The 25,267-nt window shown below is 39.1% G+C and overlaps 2 protein-coding genes across 9 annotated transcripts in view; one reads left to right on the plus strand and one right to left on the minus strand.

Moving 5' to 3' along the window:
* DHRS7 (dehydrogenase/reductase 7) overlaps positions 1 to 2,008 on the plus strand; it is a 36,631-nt gene extending 34,623 nt beyond the window's left edge. The window contains exon 7 of the mRNA XM_089522791.1: positions 1 to 2,008. Coding sequence (XP_089378917.1) covers positions 1 to 36 — 36 coding nt within the window. The 3' untranslated portion in view covers positions 37 to 2,008.
* Positions 1,991 to 25,267, minus strand: part of PCNX4 (pecanex 4) — a 27,743-nt gene continuing 4,466 nt past the window's right edge. For 2 of the 8 annotated variants that reach the window (XM_089522783.1, XM_089522782.1), the window contains exons 3-13: positions 23,255 to 23,439; positions 22,092 to 22,821; positions 21,665 to 21,844; positions 19,705 to 20,219; positions 16,922 to 17,022; positions 15,733 to 15,855; positions 12,157 to 12,520; positions 10,373 to 10,476; positions 7,858 to 8,921; positions 3,081 to 3,267; positions 1,991 to 2,626 (exon numbers count right to left, since the gene is read on the minus strand). In XM_089522783.1, coding sequence (XP_089378909.1) covers positions 2,375 to 2,626; positions 3,081 to 3,267; positions 7,858 to 8,921; positions 10,373 to 10,476; positions 12,157 to 12,520; positions 15,733 to 15,855; positions 16,922 to 17,022; positions 19,705 to 20,219; positions 21,665 to 21,844; positions 22,092 to 22,783 — 3,582 coding nt within the window. In that variant the 5' untranslated portion in view covers positions 22,784 to 22,821; positions 23,255 to 23,439 and the 3' untranslated portion in view covers positions 1,991 to 2,374. Of the gene's footprint in view, positions 2,627 to 3,080; positions 3,268 to 7,857; positions 8,922 to 10,372; positions 10,477 to 12,156; positions 12,521 to 15,732; positions 15,856 to 16,921; positions 17,023 to 19,704; positions 20,220 to 21,664; positions 21,845 to 22,091; positions 22,822 to 23,254; positions 23,440 to 25,267 lie in introns of those variants that run through there. The other 6 variants (XM_089522788.1, XM_089522787.1, XM_089522784.1 and 3 more) reach the window with 5 other exon arrangements.

The raw sequence follows: 25,267 nt of genomic DNA on the forward strand, positions 1-25,267 counted from the left end.
GATGCTGATGTTTCTTATTACAAAAAGTCTTCCTAAGAAGCTGCATGTTTTCAACATTTCTTTACACCTGTGCCTGCGTAAGGATGAAGAAGCCCTTCTGGTTGAAATACGTATTTTCTTTTTCTTTTTAAAAAAAGCTACTTTGGTAAGAAGTGAAACTGTAATATATAACAGGGATAAGTATGATACCAATCTCTATCTATTCCTTTTGATAAATTATATAAAACTTTTTGACTCAAAATATGTTAGCCACAAGCACACAAATTCCTTTACTTAATATGGTGCTGTTTTCTATTGCTTATGTTACCTTAATACTAGATTGACCATCCAGCCCAGTCCCCAGCATCTTCCCATACTGCCTTTAAGCCTTTAGACTATCCTCCTATACCCTTTCCTTTGGGTAAAACCCATTGAGTTCAGTGGAGCTTGCTTCTGAGTAGACATGAACATAGAGCTGCATATTAGACACATATTCTATTTATCTACCTTGCTCTATCTTGAGCTCTCAGGGTACAAATTTTGTTAGTATTTGTAGGCAACAGAAGTTCATATCTACTACCTCTGGAAGTATTGTTCTGTGGCACCACAAGAGTACCAGCCTAACTATTTGGTGGTGGTGGTTGCACATACCATTGGTGCCTCTTTACCAGCCTCAAGCTGGTATGGGAAAATTCTCCTGTGTGATGACCAACAAAAAGAAAAAAACATCCAAATCCTTGTTCTATGTCAGGGGACAAAGTGCAGTCCAGAGATTTGGTCAGTTTTTTTGTTTTGTTTTTGTGGGTTTTTTTGTGGAGAAGGGGAAGAAAGACCATTGACCATTCCAAGAAGCCTCCAGGAACAAAAATATTCAAAGACATAGCCATATTAGTCTGTATGAATAAGTAAAGGGATTGTGTTGTACTCCTGAGAGAAAGAAATTTGTAACAGAAGCCTTCATAGACTAGGTCTACTTCATCAGAGGCTCATCAAAAGCTTATGCTACAAATTTCTTTCAGTTACTCTCAAAAGTGCTTTGAAATCGCTTTGCATATTCTAAAGTGGAAACAGAAAATGAACTTGTGGGTCACTTCCAGTTTTGATTTTTGCCCATTTTCAGCTTTTCCAGGACTACTGCAGTCTGGAGAGATCCTCAGAGCCAAAAACCTGGCCTTGGATTCATTGAAATCGTCTACCATTTTTCTCTGTAGAAAATATTGGAAGGAAAACAATCCTAATGCCTTCATCCTTTCAGCTTGCTTTGTCAGGCAGTAGAAAATTTCTTGTAGCACCAGGTTGTTTCTAACTTATGGCAACTCTATCACAGGGTTTTCTTGGCAATATTGTTCAAAGGAAGTTTGCCATTACCTTCCCTTGAGGCTGAGAGTGTGTGACTTGCCGAAAGTCAACCAGTGGATTTCATGGCTGGGCAGGGAATCAAACTCTTATCTCTAGAGTTGTAGTCCAAAACTCAAACCACTATGCCATGATAGCTCTCACCAGAGAGTATGCTATATACTCGCTATTTGTTTTTCAAGCATTACTTTCATGCCTCTAGTGAAAAAGTATTTGCTTTCCTTATATTTTCCATTTTGTAAATGGGACGCCAAGTGGAACTGGAAGGTTAAGATGGCAAAGTACTGGAAGCTAAAGACATGTTAATTAACAGAATTGGTAAGAATGAAACTGACTTTTCCAGAGTGGTCTACAGGCTTTCTGCAGGAAATAACAAATTTTACCTTTTCCCCTCTGCAGAACAAAAGTAAATGCTTGCTTGAAAGCCTCTTCCTGCTTACAGGAATTGAAGTCCCAATTGTTTTAATGTTACCTCTGCAATTGTGCAACAAACCTTTCCACTTGTAAACCTTACTGTACCGTGATAGACTGCTGTTAACCAAAGTACCAGCATCCAGTTTGCTGTATTTAATGAAAAGCTCTTGTTTTTGTATGCTGAGTAGATGTACAAATGTTTGTTCAAGTATTCCTTTGACAATACAAAATAAAGTATACAATGGAACAAGTGAAAAAATGTTTTAAGCCTGCTGTATCAAAACTTTGCATACTCTATATCCATCTTGTACTAACTTGTTGTTTAAAGTACACATGCTGTGACTTACATCCCTGCAAGTCACCTGTCAAGATGTTGGTTTTTTGTGGGGTTTTTTTCAAAACAACAAATATGTTAATGAGCTTATTGCCTGCAGTAAGTCCTCTCCCAGTGTCTAATGTCTCCCGATTAGCAGCCTTGCAGAATCAGGTTCAGAAAGTTGTGGTACTGTGAAAGAGATAGTGAAGGATTTGTATCAGAAGACCTTCATTGCCATCACCCTCTTTGATTGACGGGTTCAACTACTGGGGGGAAACCTGATTTGCCTGTCCAACAAGTGGCCCAGTCTTAAAGCAAAGGCACATGGAGAGGTTCAGAGGAATAAACAGGATAGCCCAAAGGAGGGTCTGCTGCCTGTATGGTCAGGTTCCTTAAAAGGACCGGATGTGCTTGTATGCTGTAGCGTTCCTCATCATCATTCGTGGCATACAGCAGCTCCCATGAAAGATTTGCCCACTGTCCTCTAACAGCTTCACTGTTCAGTTTTCCCACCTGGACTAGGAAATCCTGAAGGGTAAGGATTCTGCCAGTATAAACTCCCTGGAAAGTGTAAAACACACACAAACAGAAAAGTCAGCATTTGTTAGAGCACTGTGGAGGGCAAAGTACAATGTTCAATGAAATTACAGGGACTTTTCCAGCCAGAGTATGTGTACTGAAGATAATGTAAAAATACTGGCTTGGATCAAGACTGAGGGTGACTCTCTCCTCAGCCCCCACATTTCCCCCATTTTAAAAATCACCACTCTTGGAAACCTCCAGGGATAATATACTATGTTTTTAAACCTTCCCAAATTAAACAGGCAAAACCAGAAATTGCATCAGGAGGTTACTTTCAGTTGATGTTTTTAGCCAAAAATGGAGCTGTGTGCCTATTTACTATGGCTAGCTTCCCCTTACACCCACTGCTGTTGCCCGCCCTAATCGAGAAAATTAGTAATATTATTAGTGACCAATCAACTTTATTTGCCGTCAGGAGTTTCTTGCCACTTACCATATTGGGGTCATGCCCTAAAGAAAAAAGGTATGGCTTTTCTTGAAGAACAGCTTGCTGCCACTCCTTTTCAGACACCAGTCCAACATGCCAGTCACTGTGGTATTCTTCAAGACAGTTTAGCAGCTCCTTAAAATTTTCAACTGGACCCAGGCTTGCTTTATCAACCATAAGCTTAACTGAGTATCTGAAAGAAGCACAGCACAGAGATCTACACATTAGTTTAACAAAACGTACTTGTAATAAAGCTGTCCTAAGGATACTCAGGTGTGGCTGTTACCCAGACTTCTTTTTGATTGGACGTTGGTTATATGGACATTGTATGACTATACAGTGGGCATTAATTATGTGGATGTAAACTGTTTCAAGTATTAGGAAGCAGGTTGTAGAGTCTACAAACTATATTTCACGCAATGTGCTGTTGTCATTAGTCTTCAAAAATCTGGTTTATTAATGTGAAGACCATTCTTCCATAAGAACAAGTAGGAGCATTATGGTGACACACATTCCATTCATTTTACCAGGCTCATAAAACATATTTACAAAGGTGTTTGGTACTACATTTTCTTATAACCCAGCCATCCCCAGATAGGTACTTCTCAAATATGCTGGACTACAGAGCAGGTTAGGAGGTTCTGGGACTTGCAGTCTATTTCCACAGCAGTGGGATTGTGTGTTTGTGAGAGGCAAAAAGTTATGCTTATGGCAGCAGTGTTGCTAGCAAGGGCTCCCATGTCAGACAAGTATTTGGTTAGGAGTCAGAAAAAATGTGCCAAAAAACTGGGCAGCAGCAGTAGTGATGGTTGAAACTGGCAGAGGATATCTCAGATATAACAGCAGTGACCCTACAGCTTATCCTTGTTAATACTGCACAGGAGGAGGCGTAGTAAACCCCTTTTGAATGTCTTTTATCATGAAAATCCTATGATGAGACTATCCAAAATGAAACAAGGTAATCCCAGAAGATGACACTCCTAGGCTGGATGGTACTCAATGGCATACTAGACAACTACAAGTAGTGTTGTGGCTAATGATGCAACTGGACTCAAACCAAAAGGATATTCACCTTTTGATGTGTCAGAGATGAAAGGAAAGTCTAAATCTGCACAATGCATATTATAGGAACATGGAATGGGAAACATGGATCTGAGGAAGCTAGATACAGTAAAACACGAAACGGAACATATAAACATTGCAGTACTTGGGGTGAGTGAGCTAAAGTGGACAGGAATGGGACATTCTGAGTCAGACAATTACAGTGTTTTACTCAGGAAATGAAAATCTATGAAGAAATGGGGTGACAATAATAATGAGGAGAGATGTTTCAAAAGTAATCAAAGGATATAATGCAAAGTCTGACCAAATCATATCAATAAGACTTCAGAAAAATTGGAATTCAAAAAGATACAATCTGCAGCCAAAAACTAAGCAAAGCCTCAATAGATGAAACTCTTCAAGCAGTTAAGGAGAGACAAGAAATAACAGTAAAAGGTGACAGCACTAGTACCTTGAATGCAACTTTAGAATTTACTTTAGTTCTTAACTAAAATCTGCCAACAAATATGGAAAACAAAACAATGGCCCACAGATTAAAAGCACACAGCATACATTCCAGTCGTCAAAAAAGTAGACACCAGGGATTCAAAAATGTACAACAAATACTTTTACCATATTTTGAGTGAGAAATGCCAGATGTCCATGCTGGGTTCAGGAAAGGAAGAGGCACTTAGGATCATATTGTAAATATATGTTGGACAACGGAGCACACCAAATAATTTCAGAAGAAAACTGGCCTGTGCTTTATAGATTATAGGAGACCTTTCATTGTGTGGATCATGAAAAACTATAGATTACTCGTAAAGAAATTGGTGTGCTACATATGATTGTCTTGATGCATAATCTGTCTTCAGGACAAGAGGGCAGAATAGGAAGAAACTGAATGGTTTCTAATTGACAAGGAGGTCAGGCAAGGCTATCTGTTTTCATTGTAAACTGAACATATAATATGTAAATAGCAAAGACTTGAAACTTACTGAAGAAAGTCAAGGAAGAAAATGCAAAGGAAGGTTTACAACTAACATTAAGAAAACAAAAATGATTGCAGATGATTTACATCACTTTAAAGCGGACAATGAACACACTGAAATAGATCAAGATTTTCCATACCATGGCTCAGTCATTAATCAGAATGGAGACTGCAGTTAAAACATTAGAAGAAAAGTAGGACTTGCAAAGGCAACTGTGAAGGAACTAGACAACATCCTGAAGTGGAAAAATACATCACTGAATACTAAAGTTAGGATGGTTCATGCCATTGTATTTCCTATTTCTATGAGGGAAAACCGACTCAGCCTGAATCCAGAGAAAACGGAGGTACTTGTGATAGGTTCCCCTGGTCCAGGAATGGCGGTGGTTCCACCTGTCCTGAACGGGATCACGCTTCCTGTGAAGGACTCCGTGCGCAGTTTGGGGGTGCTTCTTGATTCGTCGCTTCACCTTACAGCTCAGGTGAATGCGACGGTCAAGAGCACCTGTTATCAGCTTCGGCTTATTCGCCAGCTGCGCCCATACCTGGCCCAGAGAGACCTTGAAATGGTGGTACATGCTCTGGTAACCTCTCGATTGGATTTCTGCAATGCGCTCTACATGGGGCAACCCTTATACCAAACCCGGAAGCTACAGATGGTACAGAATATGGCAGCCAGACTGGTCACTGGTACTTCCAGGGCCAGCCATATTACACCTATACTTAAAGATCTGCATTGGCTGCCCATCCGCTTCCGGGCACAGTACAAGGTGTTGGTGATAACCTATAAAGCCCTATATGGCTTGGGCCCAGGATACCTGAAGGACCGCCTCTCTCCATACATTCCGCCCCGCACCCTCAGAACTTCTGGGCAGCAACTACTGAGGGTCCCAGGGGCTAGACTAACCTCCACAATGAGGTGGTCATATTCCATCGTCGCCCCGGCCCTCTGGAATACGCTGCCCATAGAGCTCCGCTCGGCCACCTGCCTGGCCCAGTTTAAGAAGGAGCTAAAAACCTTCTTATTTCAATCTACATTCCCCGAATGAAGTTCCAGCTGGTCTTCCCCCCCCCCCCCCCCGACGACAATGGTGATCGGCTGATAGTGTTTTAATTTTGTTTTTAATATGAATGTATTGTATTTTTATGGTGTTTTTTATTGTTATTGTGCTGTTCACCGCCCTGATCGATGGAAGGGCGGTATACAAATAAAATTTTTATTTTATTATTTATTTATGTATTGTTTGTTGAGAAATCTGGACAGTGAAGAAAGCTGATAAAAGAATCAACTCATTTGAAATGTTGTGGAGAAGAATTCTATGGGCCCGTTCCGCACGGGCGTAAAGTACGTCCGCAGGAGTACTAGGGTTAGGAAAGGGCATGCTTTACGCACGCCCCTAACCCTACTACGTCCTGGGGACGTATAAAATGGCGGTGCCCGTTCTACCCGGGCGCCGTCATCTTGATGTCGGGGACGGGTAGCATCCGCACGTCGCTCAGCGCTAATGATGTTGCGAGTGCACCACTGGCGCCTTGAGGCGTCATTAGCACTCTGCAAGAAGAAGCGCCATTTTGGGGCTTCTTTTTGTTGCGTCCGGGAACCGCGCGGTTTGACCACTGTGATTCCTGGATGCAGCAACCGGCAGCAGCGGCAGACCGCCATTTTCAGGTGGTCTGTAACGCGCCATGGGTACCATGGACTGTAAAAAAGACAAATAAATGGGTCCTCCTATTTTCAAGTATTTACCCAGAAGGGAGAATAAATTTTATATTAAATATTTTTGAGCAGACCAAAATGAAGATGTAACTAGCAGAGTTGCTAAATTTCTTGCAGCTGCTATTACTCTTCAGAGAGGCTATTTAAAACAGATTCAGTGAACTCTGGAAGTCTAATTATGGCTGATATTGTTAATGCAGACACCATGTAATTTGCTGTATGAAATTTTATCTTATATAAACTGATTGACAAAGCTTCCCTATATGGTTATAGGATGGTCTATAGGGTTTTTTTTATACTCTTCTATTATTTTTATCAATTTCTGTTATTGATATGCAGACTATGCTAAAGAGATTCTTTGAAACGTTTTTACAACCTTTTAAAACACCCTGCAAGTTGACACATGTTAGAGTTTCTATGACTGTATAAATGGTCATTATTGTATTGTATTTTATCGTTGTGCTGGCTGTATGCCGTAATATATATATATATATATATATATATATATATATATATATAAATAAAATGGGTCCCACAGCAAATAAAGTCAATTATGCTTGGCAAAATAGAAAGCAATAGAATAAGAGAAAGATCACAATCCATATGGATAGACTCAATCAAGGAAGCCACATCTCTGAGTCTGCAAGACCTGAGCAAGGTTGTTGAGGGTAGGGTGACTTGGAAGTCTCTCATTCATAGGATCCCCATAAATTGAAGTTAACTTGACCACAGTTAACATCTGGAGGAGAGCAGGTTGAGGAAGATTGTATAATGGGGCCTGCACTTTGGCTGGGATTAGGGCCAGAGGATCCCCATGAAAGTGGAGGGTTGTTGTTGTTGTTTTACCTGAGAGAACACCTCTTTAGGAATCTTTAGGTCTTTAAGCACAACTCTATGGTCAACATCAGCCTGAACTTAATGACTCTGTACATTTAATGGTACAGAATTGTACAGGTTGGGAAATAAACATAGGTGTGTATTTATACTAGATATATCTGCTTTTTGTTTAGAATGCTATTTCTCATCAAAGTTACCTGAATGCTAGAAGTGCCAGTTGAAACAGCTCTTGCTTTGCTGTTAGCCAATCCAGGCAGACAGACCAGGGGAGGTTTCCATTGTAAGCTCTGAATATATGGCCAGGAGAAGGAACAGTATCATCTATTCCAAACATTGCAATGCAACAAGGCAAGACACCCTGAATATACAAGTCCTGCAGAGCAGTATCTTTAACAAGATCTCCATGTATGTTTGGAGGCATTCCTTCCAAATGAGAGAAATCTAGTTGGTGAAGTACAAAGTGGTACCACTCTTCTGGAAACCTCTGTTTCATGTCACGGAGTTTGGTAACTGGTAACGGTGCAGTTCTCCACCCTTCAGGAATGCTCAATAGCTCAGAATAGAGGTTAGTGAATTTCACAGGGGGCAAAGCAATCACCCCCCATTGTTTCCCAGTATCTACAGCAGGAAGACCAAGAACAACAGTTTTATAGAGTTTATTCACACTGGCTGCCTCTGGTAGTTCAGTTTCTGTAGTGTGTATTTCGACTGAGCCTGGAAGAGAAAAGAAGGGTCTAGGTGTTACTTCCCTTGATGGCATTCCTTTTGATTTGGGTATTTTTTTCCTGGGATCATCATCAAAAAGACTGCTATCATCAGTCCACTCATCCACTGATTCCACACTTAAGCCGTCATCATCATCCTTCCAGGGACTTCTCTCTGCTGCATTTTGCTGTTTGCTGAAAACTTCAGGAGGTTCTACTGGAGGTGACTCCAGCATGGATTCAGGTCTTCTATCAAGCATCCTGTGTGTTTTTGTCTTTTCGTAGCAGTATTGAACTAACACCCATAGGAGAACATTTATGAAGTCCTCCTTCAACTGCTTTCTATTCTCAGGCGAATCGATTATTCCTGACAAGATGTTTCTGGCATCCGAATAGAGTTTCACAGGAAGAAGAGCACAAGGTGTTAAAATGTTTCCAAAATGATGGTTAAAGGAGAGAATGTGACTATGTTCTTCCTGTTCAAAGGCCATCTCAAAAATTTCATCAACTCTGTGGGCTTCAGCAGTGTGGCAGGACGTTTCCTGCAGTTCTAGCCCCTGGAAAATAATAAAAAGCATCAGATGTGATATTCCATCTATCATTTCAGGGAATTATCATTGGTTGCCTGCAACAGAGCCTTCTTTCCAAAAACCACAAAGCTCCTTTGGCAACCAAAAGATTCTGCCTGGTTGCAGCTAGAGGTGACCCTTCCTTGAAAACTACTTGAAGCATGTATGTAAACCCTGGTTTGGAAAACCATTTGAATTGAGCTCTGTGTCTTAACAGAGCTGAATTCAGATGGTTTCCCAAACCAGGGTTTACAGACATGTTTCAAATGTTTTTCAGGGAAGTACCAATGACACTTTTCCAACTTGGAGATAATATCAAAATGTAGAGCAATCAGGATATACACCAATGGGTCAGTATGCAAGGAAAGAAATGTGGAGGCATGCAGCATATGTTTGCCCCTCCAGACCATGGTTTGCAGAATTTAAATTTTTAAATGGAGGTGTTTGGTTCTTTTCAACCCACGACATATGTTCTCATACTCAGTCATAATCCTGGCCTCCTCTAGGATCCTTACCTCCACTGGTATCTCTCCTTTGACCAGGTCTTGTAAAATAATTGGATTTTGTCAGACAATTATAATGTGTGTATACGTGTGTGTCTTGGCCCAACCCCACAAACCTGCTTTAACAGCCAGCAGCCACTCCAAGCAATTGAGGTTCTGCTGGTGATGGGGCACAGCAGGATGATATTTCCAGCTCCCTCCATCCAGAGAGCAAGGCTGCAACAATCAGAAGTAGGACCTGGTTGCAATTCCTCGTCGCACCACAGGTTGCTGTTCGGAGGGGGCTGGAAATGTCATTCGGCTACACCCTGATTGGCAGAAGAGACTTCCAATGCACAGCAGTTCCCTAGAGTTTAAGGTGGGATTTGGAGGACATTTATGATTTAAACAATAACTTTTATGTTACAGATACATAACTCCAATACAAGATTGCCAGCCAATGTTTTTATAGGGCAAGACCATCACTGGGTACAAAATTATCATTAACATCATTGCAGTGTTAACAAGAAGTTACAGAATAGATACAGGTGGAGAGGTAACCACTAAAAGCCAGACCACAGTAGTGGCAGGATTACACCTTCACCCACACTGAATGGCAAGATTTTAAAAAATGTGGTGGACTTCATTTGCAATATGGAACACTGCAGTTTCAGTACTGTACATGTTGTATATGTTCTCCTCCAGAATATTTCATTCTATTTCCCCTTCTATCTGTTTTTCTCCTACTCCAGTCTGGGTAAGCATTACCAGTCTGAACCCACTGATCATGTCCAGTCCTCACCAGCTGGAAGACACAATAGCCTTTTGAACTGAGGCTATCAAGAATAGTTGACTTATAACTAAAAACAAGCATGACATCTACTGTTGAAGGAAGAAACTCAGTAAAAGCATTCTCTTTTTGTAGTAATACTACTAGGTAGATTTTGTAATAGTCACCTTTATATTAACACAACAGTATGTGAAGCCTCTTTCTAACACAAGAATCCATACCAGTCTGTCTTGAAATCGACACAAGTAGTGAGACCCAGGCGAACAGAGACCTTTTAAAAAAGAACCAAAAGGATAATTTAATTTTTGCTGCAGTGCTTTATTTTAGTGACCACTTTTGACACTATCCTAAAAGTAATTAAGATAATAAACGTAACAGAAAGGTAGATCTAAATATACTTGATTACATTAAGGTAACAACACTGAAAACATTTATTTTGAAAGTGGAAACTTCAGCTGTTCCATAGCTGTTACACTGGCAAAATAGCCAAAGCAAAGACATGGGGTTATTTGATTAACATCCTGCCCCAGGCCAAAAAAAGCAAACAGAACTATAAACAAAGCAAAGGGGTGCAAGCCAAATCCAAATGGCAATTTTTCAAACTAATGCAAAGAAATAATAACTGATATGGACATAGCAGTGATTTAGGTGGATATACAAAGGAGGATGATAGAAGCATAGTTGTCTCCACTGCTTCAGAGCAGTGAAAAACAACTTTGAGTTTTTGTACTTAGAATGACAGAGAGGTGACTGGATTTTTTGTAACTCAAATACAATCTCATAAAGGATAATTTTCAAACTATTTTCATCACTGAATAGATTGACAACCAACGGATTATGAAAATAGGATCTTCCTTGCCTGCCATAATTGCCAAAGAGAGAATTTTGATAAATGGAATGCTTCTAGTCATCTCAATATGAATGAAAAGGCAGAGTGCAACTTGCTCTGCAGAAATGTTAATTACGGCTGCCCAGTATAATTAAGAAACATCTAAGAAGAATTCTCATGGTTCTCCTTCTAAAGCTAAGAAATATATATTGTCGGTAAACCAACTCCCCTTCCTTGATATAACTACAGGGGTCAGGGAGTTTGAGACATGTTATTGCAGGCTGACTAGCTTCATATCATTTATTAGTAAATCCTTGGGCATGTCCACATTATCTCAACTAGCACAGTTGAAACTTCAGAGTATCTTAAGTGCAATCCAAGAAACCTACCATCATATTAGTTAAATTTTAAAATAACATTTTCTATCCTGCTGAGCTAATAGAGTGCATTCCCTTGCTAGCATTTTTGTAACAATTCTCTTAATTGTGCTTAGCTGCCAAAACCAATAAAATGCACCTTAATCTTAAAACATTAAGTGATATCCTGCTAAGACATTTCTAGCCAAGGCCTCTCCCATTAAAGACCAGGTAGTTTTTCTGAAAATTAATTTTTAAAATAATTTAAATCCCCAAGGTACACATGCCCTAGCACTGCACTTTCCAATGTGAGCAGAAGGTTTACAGTTGTATTTCACCTCTTGGCTTAAGAAATAAATGCCCATATAGCTCTCTGTCTGCCCCCTCCCACCAATATGAAGAGCACTACAACCAAATACATCAACTGTGCAGTGTAGGATGAGTATTCTGCCACTCTCTTTTGTCAAAGGCAGCTGGTATTTAAAAACAAACCTACCACAAACTGAGGACAATTAAAGTACAGGACCACAGCAGACTCTGTGCATCAGCCCTCATATGCTCAGATACTTCAAGCTTGCTACAGCAACCTTTACAAGACACAGAGATTGCAGCCACCTAGAGATATTTTACCACCACAAGATTAGTTCCTAGATTCATGTATAAACTGCCCGACCCCCAAGCTGAATAGATCCAAGATAACATGAAACCTCCTGCATGGAATGAAATGAGTGACAAAGTGGGTGGTTTTGCCGCTTAGTTTACTTACCCAGGCTACCAACTGAAAATGCTGACTGCAACACAGTGGTCAAACTTGGAATCATTTGCTGATAATATATAGTATCAGGACATACGCAGGCTGTCGCACCCACAGGTCCTGGCCAGCTTCGGATAGGCCTTGGAAACCCAATTAGAAATACTGGGAGACTGAATAGAGGCAGTAAGGGGGAAGATAGCAGTGCAGACAGGGCTACAAGAGCCAGGACGACTGGAAAGAAGACAACATTGAGTGTAATCAAGGTAGCAGTGGATTTCCGGCGTTGCTTTTTCTCTGTCCATGACGTCAAGAGAACAGTTAGTACAAAACGTAGTTTTGAAACAAATTGAAACAGTCGATTCCGGATGATTCCAACCTACCAGAATGGAAATAGCATTATTACTATTATTATTATTATTATTATTATTATCTTTATTTATAAAGCACCGTAAATCTACATGGCGCTGTACAAAACCAAGTAAAATCAAGAATATAAAAGCCTGCCTATCGCGTACAATCTAAAAGTTAAAGCAACAAATTAAAAACATCATATGAAACAAATTAAAACAGCAATATCCACTACTGAGTCAAACATCTGAACCACCAGGACACAATCACAGACTCCCTGGGAACGCTTCCCTAAACAATATGGTCTTTAACTCAGCTTTGATTGTGATTATTTATTTACTTATGTTGCCATAAATCTAATGGTATTTTATAGAATTTCAATTCACCAAGGTCATCCACATATATATAGGAAGAAATGGAGAAGGGGATAGAGAGCAACAGCAAGCTTCATAAATTTTTGTCAGATAATAATGGCAAAATTAAATTTGGAAATTTTACATAGACCCAATACAGGTAGCATGTTAGCTGATGTGCACAGTTCACGCCATGCATTATCGATTCTGGTTACCCATTGGTCTTCTGAATTCAAAATGCTAGTTGGAACTTTTAATACTCTGAATGACCAGGGACCAGAGTACTTCTAGCATTTCTTTTCCAGTGATCTATTTCTTCTCATTATATGGCCAAAGTACATCAGTTTCAATTTAATCATTTTGGTTTCTTAAGTGATCTCTGGCTTTATCTGTTCCCAGACCCATCTGTCTTTTCGGCTGTCCATGGTATTGTAAGCACTATTCTTCAGCACCACATTTCAAATGAGTGGATTTTCCTTCTATCTGCTTCTTTACTGTCTGGCTCTCACATCCATACATGACGATGGGGAATACGATGGCTTGGACAATTCTAACTTTTGTGCTCAGTTGTATATTTTTACTCCTCAGGAGCTCTTCTAGTTCTTTCATAGCTGCCCTAACCATTCCTATGTTTCTTCTTATTTTCTTGAGTGGAGTCACCATCCAATCAATGTTTGAGCCTGAGTATGGAAATTCTTTAACTATTTCCATTTCCTCATTGTCTAGATTGAATTTATGTATTTCTTCTGTGGTCATTGTTTTTGTTTTCTTTATGTTCAGCAGTAATCCTGCCTTTGCACTTTCATCACTGACCTTCCTTACTAACCATTCCAAGTCTGTGATGTCTTCTGTCATTAATATGGTATCATCTGTGTACTTTAAGTTATTGATATTCCTTCCTCCTATCTTCACTCCTCCTTCTTCTTGGTCTAGCTCTGTTTTCCTTATAATGTTTTCTTCATATAAGTTGAACAAGTATGGTGATAGAATGCAGCCTTGCCTGGTTCCTATGCCTATTGAGAACCACTCTGTTTCACCAAATTCAGTTCCGACAGCGGCCTCTTGTCTCTGGTGCAGATTTCTCATCAGTACTATCACATGTGAAAGCCCTCTCATGTCTTTAAGTACGTTCCACAGCTTTCCATGATCTATACACTTGAACACTTTGCTGTAGTCAATAAAACACATGCTGATTTTTTTTTTTAATTCTTTGGCGTGCTCCATTAGGCATCATATGTTTACGATGTGGTTTCTGTGCTTCTTCCTTTCCTGAATCCTGTTTACACTTTTGGACTTTCTCTCTCCATGTATGGTTGGATTCTATACTGCAGAAGTCTGAGCATTATTTTGCTTTCATATGAGATTAATGCTATGGTCCTATAGTTGCTGCAGTTTTTTGTATCTCCTTTCTTGTGGATTGGTATATATATTATTTCCAGTCTGTTGGTTATCACTGTGTTTTCCATATTTGTTGGCATACTTTAGAGAACACTAAAGTTGCATCTGTCTATGTGCACTGTAGCAAATTGGAATTTCATCTGTTCCTGGTGATTTATTTTTTCCCATTTCCCTAACTGCAGATTTCACTTCACTTTTTAGAATTTGAGGTTTGTCTTTAAATGGTTCCTCTTCCATGTTCATTCATTCTCTCATGTCTTTTATATAACTCTTCTGGCCATTGCCTACTTCATCTTTTTATTTCTTCTCGTTCCAGTATTATGTTCTTTCCTTGCGAGAGAGCATCCCGGCCTTTGGTCTGAATTTCCCTTTGATTTCCCAGATTTGTTTGAGCAGGTATCTCATTTTTCCTTTTTTGTTATTGTCTTCTATTTCTCTGCATTGGTTTTTACAGCGGGTTTTTTTTTAATCCTTGTGCACTAGCCATTGTACAGTTGGATTCATAGATATGATTTTATTCCTATCTCCCTTTACTTTTGCCTCCCTTTCTTCTTGAATGGCATAAAGTGTTTCATCTGTCATCCATTGTTTCTTCTCTTTCTTTCAGGCCACTGTTAGTGTATTCTTGCATTCGTCTTTGATTATGTCCTTGGCTTCTGTCCAATAGGTCTTCAGATTCTCAGTTGATTATATTTAATAGTGCAAATCTGTTTCCTATGTTGTCTTTTAATCTCTAAGTTTTTATCTTGTTTTTAATTGTATTATTGTATTGTTTGGGTTTTTATATGATACTGTTTGTAAAATCGTACATCGCTGTACTTCTGTGTAACCCGCTTTGATCTATTAAGGAAAAGCGGGCTATAAATAAACAGTTTATTATTATTATTTGAATTCTTCAGAGATATTTTTCAGATAGTATTTTGTACAATAATTGTTTTTGTTTTCTTCTTCAGTCTTACTCTGATTTTTGTGTAGGCCATTTATTTGGTGATGTCCATGTGTATAGTCTCCTGTCTGGTTGTATGAAGCAGGTATTTGCAATAAACAGATTGTTAGCCTCACAAAATTCTATCAGATGTTCTCCTGCTTTATTTCTCATACCTAGTCCATATCTTCCTACTGATTCTCATTCTTCTTTCCTGCTGACTTTAACATTCCAATCTCCAATGATAAGTTTGAAATCCTGTGCTGGTGTGTTATCGATTTCTATTATCACCTAAAGTCCTACCATTGCTGTAAGCATGGTTGGTGGGGACACAAGGGAAGCCTTATCGGTGGCTGCTTCTAGTCTCTGAATCTCCCTTTCAGGCAAGTTTTTAACTGCTGATTTTTCAAACCAGCTGATTCTACTTTGTTTTTAAAACTGACAATATTTGATACAGCTATACATTAGTTTCTATATAGTAATTTATCACCTTGGCAACATTTTTATATTAAAGGTAAAGCAAAAATGCCGAGAAGAAAATATTATAAATAAAATCATATTTACCAGCAAGAGTCTGATTCCAGTATCAATGCTTCTGTTCCACCACAGATCAGTACTGAACATTAGCAAGTGGACTGCAGACACCATAACCATATCTAAAAGAGCATGTTCTGTATTTTGCCATACCTAGAACAGAGATTCAGTGACTGATTCTGTTATGTTTTATCAAATAAATACAGTTTATTCTTAGCGAGGCTTAGAAAAAACTAAAGATGGCATCTTGTTTAGCAATTATGATTCTAATTGGAATTCTGACATTGTAACTGATGGGGAGTCATGTTTATGGTCATTAATAACCAAATTTGACCTCAAAACCCTACCTTTGCAATCTCATAATGCCTGACCAAACCATATCCGAGGTGCTGCAGCATAAGGTGCTGGGAAATATGTCTTCACATTTTCTATGAATTATGGGATGCCTTGAGACAATCATCTGTGACAAGCTGCTCTGATAGCCTTTAGGGCTGAAGGCAGGGTATATATACCATAAATAAATAAATAAATAAATAAATAAATAAATAGTAAGGACTCCAAGGGGTCTCTTCAGCTGCTTGTTCTCAATTGGCTCAGGTGAAACTGGCACCAAGCACTCCAAGCCAGAATTCACGTGGAATATCAGTAACAAGGATGGATCCAGGAATACACACCTGTTCCTTCAGTGGAGTGCAACCCCATCCAGGACAGGCTGTTTATTCAATTCCTGGTCTCAGGAACCACCAATCTACAGAATCACTGTCATATTGTGATTTAGGTTTAGTTTACTGGTCCTCACCCAGCTCATTTTAATGTCCAAGTGTTGATCCAGTACTTGCATAACGCCTTTAAACTCCAATGAAAATTAGAGCTGAGTATCATTAACAAACTGATGTCACTCAACTCCAAAGTTCCTAATGACTTCACAGAATGAAGTCATTAGGAACTTTGCACAGAAATACTGAAGAGCATGGGGGACAACGCGGAATGCTGTGGCACTCCACAGCTTAAAAGTCATATGCCTGAAAAGGAATTCTCCCATGCTACTTTCTGTAATACAAATCATATTCTTTGCCACTAAGTTACATGGATCCAAGAAGTCATTCTTAACTGGAAAATATAATTTTCCTCACACCAATTTATTATTTAACATCCATTAGGAATAAAAGCTTTTTTCTATGCAATGTCACATTGTTATTACAAAATACTTGAAATGTACCATTCTAAAGCTTCTTGAGAATCCAATGGAAATATATATGGATGGGAGATGATGCAGAGAGTTGTCTAAGGAAAGAAACGCTATCATAACAAATGGAGACACTGAAATTACAAGAGAGAAAAAAGACAGCAATGTTTGTCTCATTCAAAAAGTATACATGCAAACCTTAATGCTATAAATATGTCTATTATAGGGTAAGGTTCAGAACAAAGACCATCTAATCAAAATCTAGACAGTACTAGAGAACAGACAGTAAAAGAAAGAAGTGAGACAGCATGGTTATATATTTTGTTCTTGTGCTCTTTATCTTTTTAATAAAGATGCCAATGAGTCCCAAAGTGGCTGATGCTCTTTAAAGATATATTTTAGGGCTGAACACTGATTCCCTCAGTGGAATTTGGTCTTATGGATGGGTCTCTTATGGTTTGACAACAATCAAATGTGTTTGCAGGACAGGAGATTATATTCTAGTGTCTCTTCAAAATGGGCTAAGAAATCAAACAACATCAATTAAGGTTTAGGCTATAGTCTCTACACTGAAAATATCTGAGAACTGCCATCAACACCAATAGAAGTAATTTTAACAGTTGAGGTTGTATCAGTTTAAAACTGCAAGTTATTTTTCCCAAATGTAAAATAGAAAAGAAAATGAGAGAAAAGAAATGTGGCATGTAAGTTCATAATGGATCCTATGAGCTGACTTGTTCTCTTTTATAATTCCTTGGAATTTCCTCTAAAAGAAAGGGGAACTGCATGCTGAAGAGCTTTAAGGTTGGGCAAATATCACTCTCCATATAAAAGGTGAGGATATATGACAAAGACTCTTCCAAACATGCATAGAGGAATATGATTATCAATTTTACTGACTATAACAAGGAAGGAAATTAAATGGTGAAAAATGCTAGCATTGCATTCCTACATTTTGAGGACTGCATCATTCTTGCCTGGAATACAATATGACTATGACTAAGGTCTAAATCACACTACAGAAATAATTCAGTTTGAGACCACTTTAACTGCCCTAGCTCAGTCTAGGGAATCCTGGGTACTGTAGTTTAATTTTACACCAGAGCTCACTGACAGAGAAGGCTAAATGTCTCACAAAACAAGTTCCTAGAATTCCCTAGCATTGAGCCAGGGCAGTTAAAGTGGTCTCAGACTAGATTATTTCTGCAGTGTGGACTGGACCTAAGACAATTATCTGTTACTTACAAACAAATGCCAATGGGACTTGAGCCTACGTTATCAATGAGACAGAATGCAGTATTTTTTAAAAATTAAATTCTGTTTGTACTGAAGTAACACAAAACCACAGCATCTTAGAGCTGGAAGAGAATCACATCAGTCATCTAGTCACACCTGCTGCCATGCAGGAATCCATACCTAAAGAACTCCTGAAAGGTGCCTATCTAACCTGTTTGAAGACTTCCAAAGGTGGAGAGTCCACCACTCTCCAAGACAAATCTATTCTACTGTCCAACATCTCTTAAATTAAAAACATTCTTCTTAATGTTCAGTGGAATCTTCTGTTACCCTCAAATTAAACAGGCCTGTATTAGAGGCATGAAAGAAGTTAACATCTTGGCTCCTTTCCTCTGCTCCACTTTAAATTAGTACTGATCTCAGTCATGCCTCTGGGTATTGAAAAACTGCTCATATGAGCCTCATATGATCCCATCAGATCCACTTCAGAGTCCCCCACTCAAGAAGTGAGATGAGTGCTGACAGGAAAGGGCTGAAATGGCATCCCAGCATCAAAGCAGAGTCTCACCTGGCACTGTCAACAGATACTTTTGGCACTAAGCGAAGTGCTTTTTATTCTCCAGTGTGCTTTTAACAAATTATTTTCTAGCTTTTGCTGTTGTTTTTATCACTTTTGTCTCTTAGTGTGCTTACCAGTTTTTAATATTTTGCTCTAGTTTTTTTGTTTGAGTATTAAGTGTGTATTTTATTTTTTTTGTTCTTTAGCTGTTTTGAAAATCTTATTGAAAAGTGGAAAGCACAAAACAACATCTTTGCTGGTTGTCTTGAGCCTGTGTATCCCACTGGGATTTTGCATTTGGTTGACCAAGTCCTAAGAATATGTAAGTGTATCAATTACAGAACAGAGAAGAAAACTGTGTGAGGGGAGTGCTGAAGAAAAAATTAAAACCAGATTGTAACAAACATCAACTTGAAGATCTTGTCAATCGCCTTTAGTACTATCACGTATCATTTTCATTTTTTGTATAGTAGCTAATTCTGCTTCTCCAAATCTAACATTCGCTAGTTAAGATTATTTTATTTGCATATATTTGATTTATTTAATTATTTTAGGTGATATATTGGGAAAGGGTAAACTGTAACTGAAAGCCCCACCTCTGCCTTACCCTTGATCATGGGATGGACAAAGGGTGACCTAGATGCTCTCCATTTATGACAGCCATCAGCCCTCACCACTGGATATGGGATTATGGAAGTGGTAGTCCAACTGGAGGGTACCAAGTTGGGGAACCATGATTCTTGTCAGGAAGAATTAGGCAGGTAGCATTCATACATTTGATAACCATGAAAATCAGAAATTTGTTTTAAAGTAAAAACTCATATCCCAATGATCCAACATGTTGTACAGAATTTGATAGATATGAAGGAGCTCCAACCCACTATATCCTCAAAAGTCTTTCTCAAGTCTCAGAGACAATATGTCTCATTTTGTTTATCTTATGTTTTTGAAGGCATGTGGAATATTTCTGAGATCTCCATCCACCATCAGCTTATATATAATAAAGGTTGTGGGCTCTTACCTAGGGTTAGCAATATCCTTCTGAGCACACCAACTTTCTTGAGCACTTTTTGCTTCTTCATATATACATTCACAGTCATGACATCCTTTGGGTAAAAGGGATTTCGGAACAGTCCAAGCAAGTATACTGTCTGAATCTCTCCAAGAATCCATGTAGCGAGAAGCAATACTATCAGCACATAGCCCATGATTGCCTGAAGACTAGTCTTAGAAAATGCCTGAGAACCGAGGAAGGAATGCAACAGGCTAGCTTCCAAGAGAGCAAAAGTCAATACAGTCAAATAGAACATCAATTCCCTCCATCCAAACTGTGTCTTATAATAAGCAGACCTGTTCTTAAATTTGCTGGAAGCTAGGAGGTTGGTCACGGTGTGACTGAAAGCTAACCCAATCTCGTTCATGTTAAGACTCAATGCAAATCCAAATCCAGTCATGAAAAGGATTACACCAAGAGTGCTGGGGATGAAATAAGAGGCAATAGCTGTTCCCACAGAAACAAGAAACATTGCTAGTAGCCTGTATGGGAAAGAAGAATGAAAAAACAGAATTTGTTTGGAATTGAGCAAGTATCTATTGTCAGTAATGGACTATGTGAGAGTAAACAAATGGAAGATTAAACCAGACAATGTAGAGGTATTCCCAGTCAGTTGAACGGCAGGCCAGAGCATAAGAATTCAGCTTGTGCTGGATGGGATTATGCTCCTCCTGAAATATCAGGTTCATAGCTTGGATGTGCTCTTGGACTCAGCCCTGAGCTTGGAGGACCAGGCTTCAGTGATGGCCAAGAAGGCATTTGCACAATTAATGTTAGCAAACACTGAGCTGTCAGATCTGGGCATAGTAACATGTCTTGATTACATCCCATTTGGATTACTGTACCTCAGTAGGTCCAAAATTCTGCAGCTGACCAAGGCATATTCCAACAGCTTTGTTGGCAATTAGTTTGTTTCCACACTAAATTCAAGATACTAGTTATGACCAATAAAGACTTATACAGCTTGGGTCCAGATTATCTGAAAGCCCATATCACCCCATATGAGTCAGCCCAAGCCTTTCAGTCTTTAGGCGAAGGGCTTTCTCTCGGTCTTACCACCCTCACAAGCACATCTGTTGAGAATATGGAAGACAGACTTCTCAGTGACTAGGAGGCACACTTAGCCCTCCTCTCTGTTCTCTTTTCACCAGCAGGGAAAGACCTTCTTATTTAAATGGCCTTCAGTCTTTAACTGATTGGAGTAGAAAGATATGCCACGGGCATGCAATTTTCTAAACATGCAATATTTTAATGTATTTTTAACTGTTTTATCAAATAAATAAATGGATCAATTATAAGCTAAATAATCAGTGGCAATTCATCAGGAGAGTTCGGACTATTTTTATTCATTTCATTTCTACCACAAGCAAACTCAAGGAGTCAGATTTGCTGTCTGCTGTCACTTTCAACAAGAAATACAGCCCATTATACTGTACTGTGGTGCTATCATGGAATACAGAAACATTAAAGGTTTTCAGAGTCATATAAAACTTCATGCCCAAAGTACTTGGAAGATATCAAAAATGACTCACAAACAAAGTATGGAAATCTGTATTTTTTGCTGCAGGGTGCTTTTCAAAGGTTAGCTACTACTGAACTATGAAAGTATTTTTAAAAGAGTCTTCCAACACTCTACTACTAACTTGTTTGTTATGGCAACACTGTATGCATCTGATGAAGTTATATTTTAAGTTGGTAGATACTCTGGGGTGGCATTTAAGGTGAAAAGTGAAAATACATAATTTCCCTTTAACCTCACTGCTGCAACTTTTGCCTCCAAAGCATACATTGCCAGCTTAAGCTACCAGTCATTAACATCTTATGCCATAATAAATGTGCTAAACTAGCTCCCCCCCTCCCCACTGCAGGACAGTAAACATGGCTACATCTCTGAAATATTTTATATTTATGCAAAACAACGGGTTACCTTAAGTTACTTGACATGGGTGAACCTCCCAGGCCAAGCTCCAACACTTGCTCCATTCCCCAGAGAAAAAGTGCATCTAGTGGGGGAAGAATCCCCAGAGTCCACAAAATAGGCAAACACAAAAACACAATGTGCAAAATCTGGTTTGCCAATGTTAACGCTGTCATATCAGCAAGGAACCTGTACAAAAGTGGAAATGTGTATTATTTCTGGGATGAAGAAATGGTCTCTCTGTATCCAACACACCCTGATGTACCCTTTTCCTGTAAATTCTAACCTCCCATATACATTTCAATCAATCTAACTAAATACAAATGTTTCAGCAGAGCTATAACATAAAGTGGATTAATGAAATGCATTAATATGCATTAACATATATATCCTGCATTGCACATCATAAAAACATACACAATGTAGTTTTTTTTACCTGTGAGCAAGATCCACAGCAATGAAAACAAAAATGTAAAAAGGTCTCATAAGAGGAACAATTTCATAAGTGTCCAGTGCCTGATAAGTAGCCGTTTCTGAAGCAGTATTGATGATCAATGAGTATTCCCCTATGCAGACTGTCATCCATCCAAATATGAAGATCATAACAGTTCCTCCAATGTTACCTTCATACAATGATGCAATTCTGTTTGGTAGCAAATACCAAGTTCCCAAGCCACAGAGAACCCCAGCAAGAATTGAGTGAAAGATGATATTAACTATGTATTTTTTGCCTGAAATAATAAATTTGACCGTCTCTGAGCCCATGCAGCTAGAGAACTCCCACTCATCTTCATCCGTTAGGGTACTGTGGACATGCACTCTTTCCACAGATGCAGCTTTCTGTCTTGCAAACAGATTTGTTGCCTGAACAATAATGGCTGCAGCTAACATCAGTCCTCCAGAAACTGCAGCTGTGTAAAAGTCCTGCAAAACATTTAACTGGTACAGAAGTGTACCAATTCCTCCAAAAACCCATGGTAGCAGGAAGAGAATTATTTGATTCACATAAACATAAGCAGGTGCACAGTGTCCTAATTTAAATCGAGGGCCACCCAAAACAGTCTGTGGAAATCGCTTCAACAGGAATTCTTGTTTGTGGTCATTCAGTAGAGGCACATCTGGGCCCATTCTTATTTACATAAATGTTGGTTGAAATTCATTTTTTTCTGAATAGGAGAAAGAATAACAAAAAAAGCTGATTAAAGGCACCCATCTTTCTAAATACTGCCAATGAACTGACGTTTCTCAAAACTATACATCAACCCTATACATCACATTTTCCATTACCAAATTCTCAAAGGGAATATATCTAACTAATGCCTAACAGTTGTGTTGCTTTTCCCCCCAAATGACCATCCTTTACATCTCCCTAGCACTTTTTCATCCAGTCGTAATTCTTCAAGGAAAAATTTACAGAACTAACAGGTTTTTGAACCAAACCACTGAACTGTTCCGGTGAATAAATTTTCACATTTTGCTTTGGTCCCATGTTTTTAGCGCAATGACTTTTGTATTCAGAAGGCCATCAGTGAATAGTTCCTTGCCCTCTTTATAGACAATCCTTTGTCCATTTAAAATTGCATCTTTGATATTACTAACCGACAAGCCATGAAATATCTGAGAAACGACAGCAAGCGCAGAGCAATCTAAGTGGGAACAAGCAGGAGAGAGAGTCAAGACATCATTATCTTATATAGAGGTCAGCTTCCTTCCCAGAAGTATCTCTCTGCATTAGTTCATTCATGGTCACCTTGCAATATGGCATCTGCCTTTTCTTCTGCTATCTGAGGATATAAAACAAGAAGCAGTCACAGAGACAGTGCTTAAATTCTGTCTGCTTTCTTTCAGATAAGTGTACTCTGTCCTATTTTTAATAATCTTTGTAACACCTACAGTTGAAAAAAATGAAGTGACTTCTCAAACCTCCCTACTAGAATATTTAATACCCTTAAGTGCCTTAGCACCAGAATCCATTACATTCTGCTTGGGAACCAACATGTGATTTATGACAAAGAACTCATGATTGTGTGTTAGAAAGTACAGCCATAGGACTATGTGAATCAATGCCCTGGAGCATATGGATTTCCATATTCACGAACACAGAATGACTACCATACCACACCATTACATTACATTTTTAAGGATCCTTCACTTCCTCACTGACACTCATCAGTCCTAATGTTCCATGCTAATTCTCCTTACTCACAACTAAGCTTTTCATATTTGTTTGGTCCAGCTTTCACCAGCCTCGTGCTATCCAGATGCTTTAGACCATATCTCCCATGTTTCCTGACTATTAGTCATGCAGGCTGGGGCTGCTAAGAGTCAGAGGCTAAAATATTTGGGTGGGCAGCAGGTTGGAAAAAACTAGCTTGGTTGGCACAGCCTCCATGAGGAAAAGATAAATTGAGCACAGCTATGAAAAAGTCAAGCTGAATCGTTGGTGCCTCCTGCCAAACAAGGAAGATCCCACATTTAACCCATGGTACTGTATCTCTAGGCAGCAGAATTAATGAATTATCAGAGAACCAGTTCCAGAAGGATCACAGTATCAGGCAACTTCATAACAAGGTCTAACAGGCTGCCAAAACCATGCTAGTCAAATAGGTTTAGAAGTGGCCTATTCACCTTATATGTCCAAAACATACTGCAGAAATAATCCAGGTTGAGATCGCTTTAACTGTTCTGGCTCAATGCTAGGGAATGCTGGGAACGGTAGTTTTGTGAGCCATCTCTGCCAGAGAGCTCTGGTGCCACAACAAACTACAATTCCCAGGATTCCCAGGGCAATTAAAGTGATCTCAAACCGGATTATTTCTGCAGTGTGTTTTGGACCATAGACTACATCTGCACAGCAGAAATAATCCAGGTTGACAACACTTTAACAACTGCCATGGATTTTTGGGATATGTAGTTTTGTGAGATATTTAGCCTTCTCTGTGAGAGAGCTTTGGTGTCACAACACACTACAAATCCCAAGATTCCATAGGACAGTTAAAGTGGTGTCAAACTGCTTTTATGCAGCAGTTTGGATGAGGCCTATTTCCCTAACCTGGCAATCTCCTGATGTGTTGGACTACAACTCCCATCATGCCAGCTCAGCAAAGCCTGTAAACATTATTCCTGGGATTATGGGAATTGTAGCCCAACAGATCTGGAAGTTGGAGAAGGCTGGTCTAGCATTAGCACAAATTCTTCACAGGTCACAGCTCAGTAACAGAGTATATAGTGCATGTCATACTTTGTTTAGATAGGCAGGCATATAGTGTTGCTGGGGAGTCATCAGCTATAGTACACTCTTGCATCAAAGACATGGAGGAAAACATATCATTACCTTGACTGATATGGGCTTAAATGTTTTTAAGGTAATCATAAAAGTTAACTAAATACACCTTGCGTTGGATACAGTCATAATGAATTCATGCCAACAGTTATTCTGATGGCACGCACATGCCACACAATTCATGCCATCAGTTATCCTGACTGCATTTTAAAAGAGCAATTTCTTAGTTTCTTAGCCTCCCCAGGATCAGATTTGGGAGAAAGGCAGGATATAAATTGATTAATTAAATAAATACCAATACAAAGTAACCCGGTACAGTTAGAACCATC

Source organism: Sceloporus occidentalis, unplaced genomic scaffold, assembly GCF_023333645.1.
Source record: "Sceloporus occidentalis isolate IW3139 unplaced genomic scaffold, rSceOcc1.0.p SCAF_4, whole genome shotgun sequence".
In the NCBI taxonomy this organism is placed as follows: Eukaryota; Metazoa; Chordata; class Lepidosauria; order Squamata; family Phrynosomatidae; genus Sceloporus; species Sceloporus occidentalis.